General features: G+C 41.9%; 1 protein-coding gene across 10 annotated transcripts in view; it reads right to left on the bottom strand.

Annotated features, from left to right (window-relative positions):
- myo18ab (myosin XVIIIA b) overlaps nt 1-15,738 on the bottom strand; it is a 107,227-nt gene that overhangs the window by 47,007 nt on the left and 44,482 nt on the right. For all 10 annotated transcript variants that reach the window (XM_023428436.2, XM_087179897.1, XM_087179894.1 and 7 more), the window contains 8 exons: nt 14,510-14,702; nt 13,603-13,689; nt 8,076-8,217; nt 7,839-7,998; nt 6,513-6,699; nt 6,156-6,363; nt 4,941-5,050; nt 551-616 (listed from right to left, as the gene is read on the bottom strand). In XM_023428436.2, coding sequence (XP_023284204.1) covers nt 551-616; nt 4,941-5,050; nt 6,156-6,363; nt 6,513-6,699; nt 7,839-7,998; nt 8,076-8,217; nt 13,603-13,689; nt 14,510-14,702 — 1,153 coding nt within the window. The remainder of the gene's footprint in view (nt 1-550; nt 617-4,940; nt 5,051-6,155; nt 6,364-6,512; nt 6,700-7,838; nt 7,999-8,075; nt 8,218-13,602; nt 13,690-14,509; nt 14,703-15,738) is intronic.

Raw genomic sequence — 15,738 nt, 5'->3', positions numbered from 1 at the left:
GAATATTTATAGTTCACATGACCTGGTTGAAATTCATTTTAGGTGGTTGAAGATCCAATTATCACTAAAGTCATGCAAGAGAGCCAATAAAAACAAATGGAATGGCCAAAGTTGTCATATTCACATTTAAGGTGTATTAATTGATTCACAACGTCAACTCATGCAGCGAGTGATATTCCACCTTAAAAGAATTAAATTACTTTTTCTACCTAACTATCTTAAATGAGTAAAGATCATCATTCACTCTTTTGATTGTTTCTTTTCTTCTTTCTCTTCTTCTTTCTCTTGTGTTGGATTTGCAAAGAAACATTACAGCATCCTGTTAAACCTGCGTCTACAACTCCCTCCCTCCCATGTGTGACTGTAAAAGCCTCCTAGAAAAGCGAGTGATTATATCCTCTAAGACACTGTAAGGCTTGTAAAACAAAATATCTGTACAGGAAGTGTTGCGTTTCACTGGTCACAACCTGAACAACACTATTGTGCAGTCTTAACAGTCCTTATATGTATAATGAAAAGTGTGCATGTGTATGTAGGTGACTCCACTCACCCTGCTCAGCCCCATGTAGTAGCTGCTCTTCTCCAGCTCCAGGGACTCCAGCAGCTCCTCCACTGCCTGGAAACCAGCAAGACAAACCATCAGTCCACAGATAAACAAAAACAACCCCACTTTGTTCTGGGCCTTACCTCTGCATGATCACATGACCCGGTTGCCCAAAGGATGATAGCTTGGTGCCATAGCAACAAACACCATTCCCCCCTTAACACCAGCTAACACAAACACACACACACACACACACACACACAAGCACACACTTCCCCTCGATCTGCCTCGAGGAAGTTGACAGCACAAAACAAAGTCAGACAGAAAAGGTTCTCAGGTTGCTTTTCTCTCATTCATTGTGTCAACTCAACCTTTAGAAGACAAACTGCAGACTGGGACTGAACTCAGAGGTTTTTAAAGGCTGATACTGGGATTAAATATTAACAATGGCAATATTTGGTAATATTTGCTAAAACTGGGCATTAAAGAAGAAAAATGTGTTTCCTTTCTTCCCACGAGGCGACCCTATGTCCTATGTGCTGCAATAGTTACAGTCAAATTTGGCTATTCTCAGAGCCTTACCCGTAACAAGGAGAAAAAAGTTAGTGATGAGGGTGGTGCTACAGGAAATACCACGAGACATTTAAGATTTAGCAGATTTAGCAGATTTGGTTGATTTGTCAACACCTGGTGGCAACTAGTGGTAAAAACAAATGTGTTTAATATCTGGCAGCAACTGCAGTTCCTTGAATGGCCACTTGAGGGGGGACTCCAAAAGCGAGTCAATCCCCATAGACTCTTGTAATAAACATTTTTAGAACCTGGCACAAAAAATGTTTTCTGAAACTTTGAGTGACAGGTGGGTGAGCATATGTTCGACACACTGAAATGACCAAAGTCTCAGCTCCACACAAGCCCCCGCATCTTTGCCCATTTTTGGATTAGCCGGGAGGTAGGCAGAGTCAGCAACTGCCAAGATGGCGACAGCAGGGCAATCCACTTCACAGACGCTACGTCCATCTTTATATATAGGGGCTACATACAGTTTATGGTTATCGACCACTGGAGGCAGCGTGCTCTGAGGGTCTCTGATTTAGTTCTGCAACACACCCAGTACGTACACACACCTTTTTCATTTAAATCCTACAGGGGAGGAACACACCCCAACGGTGACAATGAAGCATCAAAAACAGGGTTTGTTTTTAAGACTGTCTTCACCAAAGTAGATCTGGGAATATGCAGAAGAAGTCAAACTAACCAGGAGTTTGTTTACAACTTCTTTGATGATTTATTTTTGCCCCAAACGTCGTTATAATGATGTCACCATGTTCCCAGATCTCAGCAATGAACTCGGTGAGTCAAAAGTTGAATACGAAGATGAACAAAACAACAAAAACACAATCCAAGTTGTAATAAAGCAGAATTATCCTTTAAGATTCCTCACTTTTCCTCACGCTTCAAATGCCCTGCTTCATTTAGAATCTAATGGTACCACTTCATGTGACCTTTAAAAACACTACAAATTTCATGGCGACCTATCAACTGGATTTGGAGATAGTTTGAGCACAAAGTTGACATTTTGACTTGAGGACTCCAGAGGAAAACTCATGGGCCGTCGTAAAGGATTCATCGCTTGCTTGCTCAGTGCATTCCAAGGCATCATGCTCATCAGACTTTATGTGTACAAGTGAGAATTTTGTCCCGTTGGTGCCACTAGGAGAATGTTCACAGGGTCACAGACATCATTAAGAGGGCGAGCGCCACCAGTTTGAAAAGTCACTCATTCCAAACAGAAAGGTTATGAACCTGAGGCATGGAGTTTGAAAAATGTTGGCTTTTGCTCGACAGGTAAGATCGAACAAAAGATACTTTCCAGTGGCAATAATGGAAGTGTGGGATCTTTGGTTTGATTGATACTGTGTATAAAAGTAAAAAAAAAACCTCAGTCACTGCTTTTTTTTACCGGACTCTCAACAAGTCTCCCACCAAGCCGGGGGACTTGTTGAGATCTCTCACTCTGATTCAAGTTTTCTGTCGGACCGACTCTCTGGGACAGAGTGCTGACAGCAGCGTTTGTATAATGTGGTGGATTTCCTTCCTGCTGTTTGAAAAGAAAAGCTCTTGGCAGGTACATCATCTGGCTTCTGACATCATGGCTACATCACGTTGTAGTAAAAGGAACTGACAGAACTGGGCCGTCAGCAAAGAGAAAGAAAGACGAGGCGAATAAAAATAAAAAAATATTCAGAGATAGGCTTGGCAAACCAATATTGTCTTTGCCTCGCTTTCTCATTCTCTGAAAACCAATTCTTTCATATTGTTGCTCCAATTATCCGCCCTTCTCGCTCTCAGACCGCCTCCTTTCATCTTTTCATTCTTTTGCTTTCTTTTTTCTTCGCCGTTCATTCCTGACTCCCCAGAGAACCGGGCACCATTAGTTCTTTCTGAGTGGGCTGTTCTCTCTAAGCTCATCTCCCAGGAACCATGTGAGCCACTTATTGTCAGTGTGTTGTGGTGTGGTAAAGAGAGAGAGAGAGAGGGGGAGAGAGAGGGAGAGAGAGAGAGAGACAGAGAGAGAGAGAGAGAGAGAGAGAGAGAGAGAGAGAGAGAGAGAGCTTGATTTCACTGATCTGCTTAATTAATCCAGTTTAATCTCCTCTGTTGACGGCGGCTATTCGTTCAGATGTTCCTTTCATGTTCATAGGCGGGTGTTCAGCCAATCAGATTCATTATTATCACAATTCTCTACCTTTTTGAGAAGAAACTTTAGCACATCAGGTATAGAAGGCCTTAATGTAAAGACGTTTCGCCTCCAGCAGCGGCACCTCCCACTCATGAAGGCTAATCACGCCTTTGTGCAAAGCTGCTATACACTGCCTGAACAGAACGTAGAGGAGACATTAATCATATGCTCAGGGACGTTTCTTAAACTGCTCTGATTCCTATACAAAAGGAACGGAAAGATAGCAAGACAAGAAAAAAAAAAGTGGAAAGAGACGAGGGAATGCAAAGGGAGAGGGAGGAAGGGAGGGCGGGAGAGAGAGAGAGAGAATGAAAGAACGAGCTCTTCCCTCCGCTGGTAATTAATCAGTACAGTAGCCGTATGCTGCCAGCCTGCGCAATCATAATTAATTACACACAAGAGCGCTCTTGGAGCAGGAAGAGGACAGCGGAGAGAGGAGGGCGGGAGGAGAGGTGAAATAAAAGGATCCTGTTCACACTGAGAGATCAGAATGTGGAGGACAAGAGGCGAAATGCTGAATATCCAGATGTTACAGCTTCAGCATTCCCCCGTTTTTTTCTGGTTAGCAAATAGCTGGGATTTTTTTTTTTTTTTTTTTTAGGAGGCACTCCAGTGATTTTAGCATTGCATCGGAATTAAGTTTAGAGGATTTGGAGACAGAGTGATCAACACTGGTGCGGCAGAGGCTGAGATATTCTGACTTTAACAGCACAGTTAATAGATTCCCATAATGCAGCTCAATAGCATACCTTCATCGTGCTGCATTCCATTTACCGCGGGAGTCGGACGTCAGAGCGGGGAATGTCGTCACGCTCGAGTTGACTGCGTTCCAGTGCTCCCTTGTTGTGCATAACAACGCATTACTATTGCTGTGATTTGCTCATTCAAACAACTGTGCTAATGAACAGTCAGAGCCGCCATCTTGGAATTCGAGGTCGAGGTTAATGAGTTTTTTTTCTGACTTCGGGGAGTGTTTCTGGTTGAAATTCCGACTTCGCGGTTCAAATGCAACGCACCATTAGATGCACCCTGCCTGGTGAACAGCCACGCCTTTGAAACTTCTCCCTTCCCGTTTGTCTGAGGTTAAATAACCCTGATGACATCATCACGGCCTTTCTTGACAAAGCTCCTCCAGAGCCGCAGACGACATTATACAACAGATTTTATGGGCTAAGTAGTACTAACCATGACAAGTTAATGAATGCTTCCTCCTAACAAGTGCTGCGTGATATATCTTATTCCTGCATTGTTGTCCATAAACACATTAATGAGCCACACCATCGCTCTGGGCGACATGTTCCTTCATTACCATGAACATACACTGTGGTTCGTTTTGACTCTGTCCCACATACATCATCCTGCCGCCCAAAATACTCACTAGAGCGCCAAATTAATACTGAAGATTTATGTCTTCAGTGGGAACCAATGAGCTTGGGGCTGAGAAACACAGACAAGGATGGACAGACCAACACACTGTGGATTTCAGTCTTTTTACGGGTGAAGTAAAAACAGCCTAATCCTTTCAAATCAATGACACTCGCTGCGACAATCAGAATCGTACTAGAACCCATGAATGATGGATTTTTTAAGGCCTTAATGTGGGAAATCTAACAACATCAGTATCAGGCTAAAACCTGCCAAACAAACACTCACCCTCTTCTCATCCGTGACAATGTAGTGGCGGCCGTGCTTCTTGGTCAGGTGTGGTGCCAGGACATCAAAGCGCCTGCGGAACTCGGAGAACACCATGTGGTCTGGATATCCTGGAGGTAGATACGGAGCAGAACAGAGATTAGAGCGCACACACACACACACACACACACACACACACACACAAAAAGAAAAAAAAAAGACACCCAAACACCAAGGTTGTAGAGCAGTCTGCAGCTAGTGGAGAGCCAACAGCGTGTCAAAGGTCAACTTTTATTTTCAAAAGAAATAAAACCAGAAAAGAAATAAAACCAAAGAGAGGTTTTAAGAGTAAAGAGACAAAGTTAGGAAAGTTTGACTGGTGGAAATGTTCAAGGTCACAAAGGTTTGTCTAGCTTTTAGAGAGGTACAGTAACTAAGCCTGTGGGAAGAGAGATTCATACTTGGACAAAGAGCTAAAGGACCTAAAAGCAGCACCTTTGAATAATTGGACAAAACTGGGTTGAAGGTTATTGGAACCCTTTCAGATTCTCTATTTCTGGAAGTTTCATCAGGTCTGATCAGTGGCTTCAAATGATTTTGGCAAGAGGAAAATGTAGAGTTCAAAGACGTCATCAGAAAAACAAATGAGCATTGGACGAGTTTGAAAAGAAGGTTAAATTTGAGGACATTTTGTACCGGACAGTGAAGTTAAGATTAAAGTTTAATGAGAATTCCAGATTCTGTATTGTATTTCAATGAAGCCAGAGGGGTCGCAAGAGACATGAAGCAGAGGTCCAGGTACCTTAATTTTTTGGTGCCAAGTAAGCCAGTAAACTTCTTTTCTATATATTCTCTCATGACCAGAGTAACAGTATAATTCAAAGGTGTGAAATGTCATGAAATACAACAAGAATTTAGGAGAATAGTCAAACAGAAAAGAATCAAAACAAAATAAACACACAATTTTTTACGTACGCAAAGACAACTTCAGCTGTTTCAGCTAGCAGTGGTCTGAGATGTGGAGTGATTCATTTATCAGACTCCATTATAGGAAATAAAAGAGGCATCCAATCTTCGAATGATTGGACCAAGTAAAATAGGACCAAGTATTGACCCTTGTGGGATCCCACATGTCACAAGAGTCAAGGAATAAATGGCCATCATGCAATCAATACCATCTTTTCATGGCCCATAGATTCTCCATTTGTACCCAGGTTTCCATAAGTGTCTCCTCACCTTGCCTGTAGATGCGAAGTGCATCCAGCAGCTTTGATCCTCGGAGCTGAGCTCTCAGGAGACCGACGTCCAAAGTCATAAGGCCTGAGTCGGGGCTCTCTCCGTGCGTCACTCGGGGCTCACCACCTCCACCCACTGCCTCTGCTTTGGGCAGAAGGCAGTGGACGAAATGAACCCTGGAGCGACGCACCATGTCTATCAGAGCATCCTGAAAAACAGAAAGTTTCATCAGCTGCTGCTTGATGTTGGTCGGTGAAAATGATTAGACCTTTAGTTGTGTTTAAGATGGCTGGAAATTACATGATCTCACCAAGCTTGCTGTTGACCTCAAAAATAATAACCGTTCCCTCCGCTTACCACTTGGAGTTTGACCTGGATACACAGGCTCTTCTTCTTGACGGCGGCCACACCTGTAGTGAAGGTTTTCCTCATGCTGGTGGCTCGTCGCAGGGCGAGCTGAGAGCTGCCCTCCAGACCGGCGATGGAGCCTGACAACACTGTGGCCCCACTGGCCCGGCCCATGAACAGCCCACTGATGTTCTTCCTGAGGTGGCAGAAAGATGGATTGCATTTACATACACTGAGCACTTTATTAGGAACACCACACTAACTGGCTAGTTGCACTACATCATTTCTGCAGATTTCTCAGCTGCACATTCATGCTGCCAATCTCCTGCTCTACCACACTTCTGCTTTGTGACATTGATTATTTTATGCACTGTTGCCACATGATGATGGGATAATTGCAAGATTAAGCAGGTGTTCCTAATAAAGAGCACAGTGAGTGTATATGCACACACGTGACTAACAGCACATGTATTTCTTCCCACGCAGCACCAGCCGGCGCTACTACAACGTACAGGGAGCTGATCTGACTGTATTATTGGCATCTTCCACTGTCTGGAGACCCACATGTTGGCAAGCTGCTGCCTTCATCATTTGGCTCACTGTTGCCTACTGCTCTCAGAATGAGGATCTCACTTTTTACAAAACCCTTATGGATACCGATGCTCTGAATTTGATACGTAACATTGAAAAATACTGAACATAATGATAAATTCAAGAACTTCAATGTTTCATTTTGAGCTTGATCAGTTTAATAAACATGGATGAAAGCAACCTATCATCTTAAGAAATGCATGAAGCCCCTGAAAAATCTTTTTAGAACTTCACATACATTACCATCAGCGTTTCATAAATCTCATTAATTTCTACTGTTTGAGTCAAATGGGATTTTCTTGCTTAAATGATAATAAATTATGGTGCAGTAATGATTCCAGTGACCTCCATTGTACGTGGTTGGAGGTTGGAATCTCAGAGATGGATATCTTAAAACCCTGACAAATAAAACCAAAATGATCTGCATGGATAGATACCACAGGAGGTAAGTCAGGGAATGTGTTAGTTTTTAATTTGGGTGAACAACTCCTGATGATTAATCGCCAACTTTTTCAGTCCACAGGCAATTACATTACTCCAGCTAGTCAGTTTGTGTGATTGCCACCCCTCATATATTTCTACTCTCTAATAAGGATTGATATTACAGGGATTAAATGTGTGGAAAGTCATCTGGTGCATGCATTTCTTAGTTGAGAATGACATGAGGACCTGGTTGATTTAAACAGATACAGCTCAGCACTGGAAACACCGGATGTTCTGTGTGTAGGACTGTGTTACACATACTTCTGGGAGTCCTGCAGGAGTGTGGCAGCGTTCTGGGCGGCAGGGTTGTGCTTGGCGTGGCTCAGCCAGCCCTGAGCATTGTACTCCACCCAGTTTGTCCCGTGGCTGTGACCGAGCAGGAAGAGGTGGGGCTTCTCTCCTCGCAGCAGCAGACTGGCCCCTGCAACACACAGGACATATCTTCAAGACGATGTCGGGAGGAGGATGAGCGCTGCTTGTGACAGGCCGAACGCTCACCTTTGTTTTCTCCCTGTGCAGAGCCGTAGTAGCTGAAGAGTCTCTCCAGCATGGTTTCCTCTGAACCTCCAGGCTGAACTGCCTCCTCCTCCATCAGCCACAAGAGGCCTCGAGCCTCATCGGTCCGGGCCAGAGTGCGCACCTGTGGTGGACATGAATAGTCACCTGGTTCTTCTTTTACAATCACTTTGACCTTGATGGATAAAATCCTGAGGTCAAACCCAGATGTGTACAAAATCCTTAAATCATCACTTAAGCTCATGAGACAATGTGCAGGTACGAAGCAGCCTAATATCCAACAAATAGTCAATATAACATAGTTAAATACATTCAAAAGCAAATCCCGCCTGTTTTATTAAAAAAAAAAAAAAACAAGACTAGGTCGAAACCGAGCACCTGTCTGGACCGCCTATGGTAAAATCCTGACTTTATCACTGTGACATCGTCTGACAAAATCACCGAACACATATGTGAAAGACAAAGACTGAGCTGTGATTTCAGCTGTTTTTACTGAAAAATCATCAGTCAGAGAGAAAGTTACAAGACTAACTTGGTTATTTAGCTTTGTTTTCAGTTGCTCCCGTCGCTCGTGTGAAAGTTACTGCAATACGTGTTAATACAAACTTAACACTTCCTGTGACCATTTCAAATTTAAAGCCCTCTAGTGTTTCAGTGGGCAGAAACCCTTTATTTTTTAACTGGGCTTTTATTGCTGTGCTGCAGTAAGAGTATTGTCTCATTTCCGGCTGCTGTCGTTTCTGTTGTTTACGTGCTATTCAGATTTGCTAGTTACTTTAGCAGTTAGCGATGACTTCTCTCTCTCTCTCCTGCTCTCTCTACACGGTGTCTCATGTTTAGTTATTCCTCTGCCTCGATTAATAATAATGATACATGTAATGAAAGTAGTTTATGTGCTGTAATGGAGGCGAGGCTCAGTGTATTGGAAGCGCTCCTCTTCTTCCCTGCAGCTCCTAAGCATACTGGTTTTGTTTGAAAAAAAATTCTCTAAATCTAGCAGCAATGTGCTGAGTTGGCAACACTGCAGGCGCCGGAAAAATGCCAACTCAGTGACGAGGTACTCGGCTGACCAGTGGTGGAAATACCATCACTCAGTCAGTCAGGGACATGCTAGATTACAGGGCTGGCCCCACTGTTCAGCGGCCCAGTCAAAAACTAAAACATAAAAACAAACGCTACAAGTCGACGTTAGATTTAGCTGCTCACTCTATTTCCACCTTTCAATATGGTGACATTAGACCCTGACCAACCACAGCTTGCCATCTTTCCTAGCTCATTGTCATTCCCTGATGCTCCGGAGCCGTCAGATGGGGCCACTGTCAGACTGTGTCTTCTGCTCTCAGCATAAAAGCATGGAGGTTTTTTCTCATTCAGAAAATTCCACTTAAACTGTTCTAAACTGTAATTTCTCCACATGATTTTGAAAGCCAAAACTGGACCACATGGTGAGCTGTCTGCAGCTGAGGCCAGTAATTGTTGTAACTGCTGTTACTATGGAGAGGAACGAGTCAGAGCTGCAGCATGTTCAGAGCACTTTATCGCTTCATCATTGCTACTGTGAACAAACATCAGGTCAAAGTGTCATCAGCAGAAGTTAAGAGTTTGCTGGTTGGATATTTGTTCGTGAATTGCACCTCGGGAGTTGACTCAGACTCTTCTCTCTTTTTTCAAACACAGTCGTTCATCTTTCGCAGTGACGACTTGACCGGGAGTTATAATGTATGTCAGAAATAGAAAATAAGGAAGAGTTTAACTTTCACTTCCTGAACCCTGGGCACGTGAAATAACCCCCGCCCACTTTACGGCTCTGTAGCATCTAATTGGCCCAAACACTGTTCAAGCTACTTCCTGAGCTTCCTCTCTTCACAGTGATCTTCATGATCTTTGTACAAACACTTCAGAAATAATTTGTGTTTGCTCAGTTCATTCAGATGCCCTCCTTAAGACATTTAGTGGCCATTACGCAATAAATGAAAAAAAAAGTCTTGTGAGTGTTAGCCTGAAGCTAATTTCTTGATTTAACCACTAAACATGTTTAATCTAAAGGAACACCACTCAATTTGAAAGGGCTTTTTTTTTTTTATCTGTTGGAAGTCTCAGGTCGCTGTTTTTTTAATATCAATTTATACAAACTATCTAGGGGTTTGGTATGAAACGGGTCCAAAATTTAGGACCCGTTAAGATCAGTCATCAGCCGATTTGACAGCAGGTCTGTGATTATTTTGTTGCTTCAAAAATAAGTTTCACAAAAGCTGTTTGTTTTTTAACTGCTGGCGTCAACATGATCTAACTGTCCAAAGCACAAGGCAAGGAGCGTATCCTGCTTTATCATTTACTCTAGATAATAAAACACCCCATGTGTTGTATCCTCCATATTATATTATATATAATATTTGAAAAGTGTGGAGGTCATGTAGTAAATGTAATAAGCTTCCTATAGAACAAGCAAACTGATAAACAATCTTTAGGTGCTTGGATATGAGGCTTCAGTGAACCTTAACACAGCCTCATAAACAGCTGATTAACATAATTACTGCTGCTCTTTTCGTCGGCCAAAATGTCTGAATCTTGCTCCCTGGTTTCCTCCCACTATTATTAGTCATTTCATACAGTGGGATTCTTAAATATGTGTGCTTGGCAGAGATCAGGCTAAATCTAAATGAGGAGGTGGAACCTCTGCAAACAGACAGGCTTTGATGAAAACAGAAGGTTAACTGACTCTCATTAAAAGAAGAGATGATGTATTGTGCTGCTGAAACCTAATTGGCAGCCAAAGGTGCAATCTGGAGCCTTCACAGAGATAATTCTAAATAAGCTTGTTGTTGTCTGACCAGAAATAACAAACCAGTGATTTAGCTTTGCTCCTTGTATCATTTGATATCAAGTTATAGTGTGTTTGCATATTGTCTCCTTTTGTGTCACCACATTTTGTGTGACTCCTTTGCCAATGAGACCTCCAAATCAAAACACGGTTCGTTTTCTTGTTGCCCTTTAAAGACTTGTATATAAAGGTTTTCTGATCTGTCGCCTCTATCGGCAGAATGATATAATTTCACATGAACATTTCTGGACAAGCCACCGCTATGATTCAAGTTTGTTTCTGTTTAGTCTCAACTACTTTGTCAGGTTTAGGGAATCTAATCAATGCTAAACAGTACGTACAGCTGAGGCTGAAGGGACTGTCATTAGTTTTGGTCATAAAACTAGGTGACATGAATGTCTATACCAGATATCTCAGCCGTCGACAATGGTGCATTAGGATACATCATCAGGGAACTATTAATGTGTGTACAACATGTTGCGCAAATCCATCCATTAGTTGTTGACATATTTGACAGAATAAGTGAAAACTTTGCTGGTGGAACTACAGGAAAGATCGGGGACATCCTCAAAGTCAGAGGAGTTTCGTCGTCTGGGAACCATGAACATGAATATTTGTTTCAAATTTCATGACAGTCCGTGGAATAGTTGTTGAGATATTTCAGTCTGGACCAAAGTGGTGAAACAACCAACCAACCAACACGGCTGATAAACCCTAACTGATACAGCTGGACAACAACAACTGTTAACTCCAAGTGTATTCACATGACCAATTCCTCCAATCTAAAACTACTTGTTCAGGACTTCTTCGTTGAGGTCAGGGAACCTTTTTCTTCATAGCTAAAAGAAGAAAAGGTTTGGTTTAGTTTAGCTACAAAACCGATGTTGATTTTAGAGAATCCTTGTTGTCAACAACGACACATATGGACATTTTAAAACGTACCTTTTTGTCGGTATGTCATCGTTTGTCCGTGTAAACCATTACTAAAAGGATTCACATGACTGTTTCCTGATCTTCTCTTAATATGATTTATCCAGTCTAATTCTTTAAGGCAAAGGTACCTTTGTTCTTAGGGTGAGGAGAAGAACTACTTCGTTAAGGAATGATTGTTGTTATTGTTAAAAGAGACTGTTGGTAGAAAACAGGCTGTGAGCAGTTGTCTCCTGTAGCTTCTATTTTAGAAATGTCCTGTATGACAATTTTGAGCCACTATTCACAGGAAAAGATCCTTCGTCAGCACCTTCAAAAACCACAAAGCTTAAAGAACCTTGCTGATGCCCCTAATACAATTAGAGCTCAATCTGCAGTGGTGTAGTTCACACCTCTCTAACACACAGGAATATTTAGCCTTGCTTTTATCAACTCAACCTCAACACAAACCTACTAACAGGTCATTTGAAATAAAGAAGTTGTTCATACCAATTCACATCAAGGCTGCAGGTTTTCTGCAAAGGCCTGATGCCGCACACACTTGTACCACTGATAATTGCGAGGGCTTTGCAGTAAGAAGCCAAATGATGAGCAGAGAGAGAGACGCCAACAAGACTGAAATAAATCACAAAACTTGATTCCAATTAATATTCATTATACATCCAAAAAGAAATGGAGCACATTGAGCCACGATCACAACGAGCCAAACTAACAGGACGGAGGCGCCAGGCCTGGCGCGGCATTTAAATGATCAGTGTCGGCTTCTGTCTCTGGTTAAAAGGTAAAGATTTCATTCCACAAAATATCACAGATTGTAAACATTAAATACCTGGAAAGATGAATAAAAATAATTCAAATGAGCTCAGAGAAGGGAGATCTTATTAGACTGGAACAGATTAATTCATAAATTGTCATGTACTTCATAGAAAATATGAAAAAAGTTCCAGTTGATAATTTGATTACAAGAAGTTAAATAGTAAGATCATCCCAGGCCTCTGTTGTGAAATTCAAAGTCAGCCATTTTAAAATTTAACAAACTAATAATGACCATTAAATGACAATTTCTATATCTTTTTTTTAGAAAGCAGCTAAAAGAAAAAGAGCTCTGGCATTATCTGGTTTCCGTATTGTTGTGGGCCGCCAACATTTTTGAGATTTGAAAGTAGGCCATGCGTTGGAGAAGGTTGGAAACATCAGGTCGAGACCAAGTTGATCCACTGTTGTGTGGAATACATGAAATGTGTGTATGTAATATAAAAAAAAAAAACATTATTACAAGAGAACAAAACACAGAACCTGGTGCAAGTTACAGTATTTAAATACTGACACTCTCCGTTCATTGGCACATCTCAACAAAACAAGTTTGTGCTGCACGGTGCCTCAGTGTCTTCACAAGTCAAATACACAAAGAGTTTTCCTTCCTGGATCTCAGATCAGCTGGTTTTAGCACACAGTGATTCTGGCTTTGCTAGATTAGCCCAAGAGCTAGAACTATTTGCACTCGCCAGTGGTGATGAACGGGGCTATTTGCTGGCTCAGTCAGGCTACAGCATTATTTGCACTAATGTCTCTGAATGAGATTAAAACTCAGGCACAAACAAACTGCCTTCGAATCGGAGCCTGAACGCTTCACTGAGAAACAAACACAAACTTAATGCGTGCTCTTATGAACACCACACATTTCTCTCACAACGGGTTTCAGAGCACAGTCACGTCGCATGCACAGTGAGACAGTGTGGTGAGGTTCCTTATGCTTACCAGAGCTTGGGTTGAGGCTTGGTCAATAGCTGCTACAGACTGCGAGGTACTGCACTCTATGTCATCTAAAGCAAGCTCTATGTTTTCCTAGATGCAGGAGGGGATAAAGGCTCAGGTTAGTAACCTACAGGGAGCAGAGGATGACATCATCAATAAATCACAAGTGCAGCTATTCAGATGTGTTATAAAATTAGACATTAATAGACTGTAGATTGGGTTGTGTAAGTGTGCATTTGGTTGTAATTAGCGTACTTATTTGATTTTGCAGAGATCTATAATTAAGGTAATTTGTCTTTGAATGTGACTCGACTACAGTGAATAAACTGGAGAGAATGGAGATTTCTAAGAGTTTGTCAGAGGGTTGGATTGATCTTTGTGGGTTCTGCAGCAGCTTTAGACGCTGCACCATCCAATCTCTGAACACGTGAATATTCATGAGAGAATTCATGTGTGTATGTGCAGGTGCTGATGCCTTATTGCTTGTATAAACATAATCTGTACATATGTTCTCAGTTACCTTTGGTGTTATGTATCCATGCAGATGGATGGAGAACTACCTCAGGTTTCAGCTTCCACCCAAAACAATGGAGTTGAACAGAATCCAAGATAATCCCCATACCTTGTTGTCAAAAGTTCTTTGCTTCCGACAGTGACAATAACTGCTGAACAACATGTTCTGTACATTATCCAGACTGTCTACATGTTTTTAGTTTTGTTATTTTATCATGAGCCCTAATGAATTTCCATTGGCCTCCGCTGTGTTGGGGTGGAGGTGGGCAAAAGACCAAGTAAACACTAAACTCTCTTCATGGGGAGATACCATAAGAAGTGAGACAATAAAATAAAAAGAAAATATATAGCTAATGTGTAATCTGCTTAATACTGTGCTCTGTCAGCTCAGCAGCACCTCCTTGTATCTCTCCAGCTCCTGGACGAAGGTGCGTTCGTGGAACAGGGTCTGCAGCCGCTCCTGGGTGTAGTTGTGGCAAAGCTCCTCGAAGGTGGCCCCCCGCTGCTGCTGAGCCAAGCGGGGGTTCTGGAAACCCGGGGTGTCCACGATCAGCAGGGAGCACAGAGAGTGCTGACTGGACTTCAGAGCTCTGAGGGACAAAAAAACGGGATTGTGAAGCTTCGGTGATGCTGCAGGTTGTTGCACGTCACATTTACAATCATATAAACACAAAGAAAATCTGTTTCAGCTTTAACACCGTTCACGTTCTGAACATCCGGACAAACAGGTGGACAAAATAAAAGAAACACCTGTGCACAGAGTTCGTGTTCAAAGCACCAGCTAATAGATAAAGTCATGAACGTCTCATGAGTGACTTTCTTTTTAGACCAACGCATAAACTTTTCATTTATGGAAAGAAATGGCAGAAGTTTCTGGAGCATATCGCTGGTTCTATTAATGTGAAAATCTTCACACTTTGACTCTCAATTCTTCTTCTAAAAAAAAAAAAAAAAAAAACACTTCATATTCATTGCCATGTTAATTAGTAATATTTTACTTGTTACTTGTTATGTACCATGTTTAATTGGAATGATATCGTGCATAACATCAGTCAGTGGAAACACAGAACATTCACAATTGTGTTTAGTTGACGTTTCTAAAAATAAATTAAATTAACTTCTATTTTTTCCAAAACTTCAGTGGGAAAAGTGAAATGACATTGAAGTGAAGTGAAATCACTAGAATTAGTTGACATGTACAACAAGTAGTTGAGGCTTCCATCTGCCAACGTTTTGAAAAGGAGTCGCACCATCAGCTTCGGTCTGAGCACTTTGACTGTGAGGTGACGTGTCATGAAAGGAGTTCAGGTACGAGTTACACCGGCTTCAGAGACGGTTTTTTTTTCATTGTAAATGGATAAAATTGCCATTTTTTTCCCACCACTCAATCAATGACAAAGTGAAAACATGTCTTTAGAAACTTGAGAAAACTGAAATCTCTCCTTTAAAAAAGTTTTAGACGCTTTTTCTTCGACTCCGAACTGTGGCTTCCTGTTTGCTTTAATTAACCTTGAGATGTGTCTGGAACTCGGCTGGAGTTCACCTGTGGCAAACTGAATTGATTGTGCACCCCGTGTCAATGTTTAGAGAGAAAGAGACTTTGTGCCTGGAGCTGTCTCTGATAAA

This window comes from Seriola lalandi, unplaced genomic scaffold (assembly GCF_002814215.2).
Source record: "Seriola lalandi dorsalis isolate HSWRI2012SDOR001 ecotype SW California unplaced genomic scaffold, Sedor1 jcf7180002054875, whole genome shotgun sequence".
NCBI lineage: Eukaryota > Metazoa > Chordata > Actinopteri > Carangiformes > Carangidae > Seriola > Seriola lalandi.
This window is presented reverse-complemented; position numbering and strand designations above follow the sequence as displayed.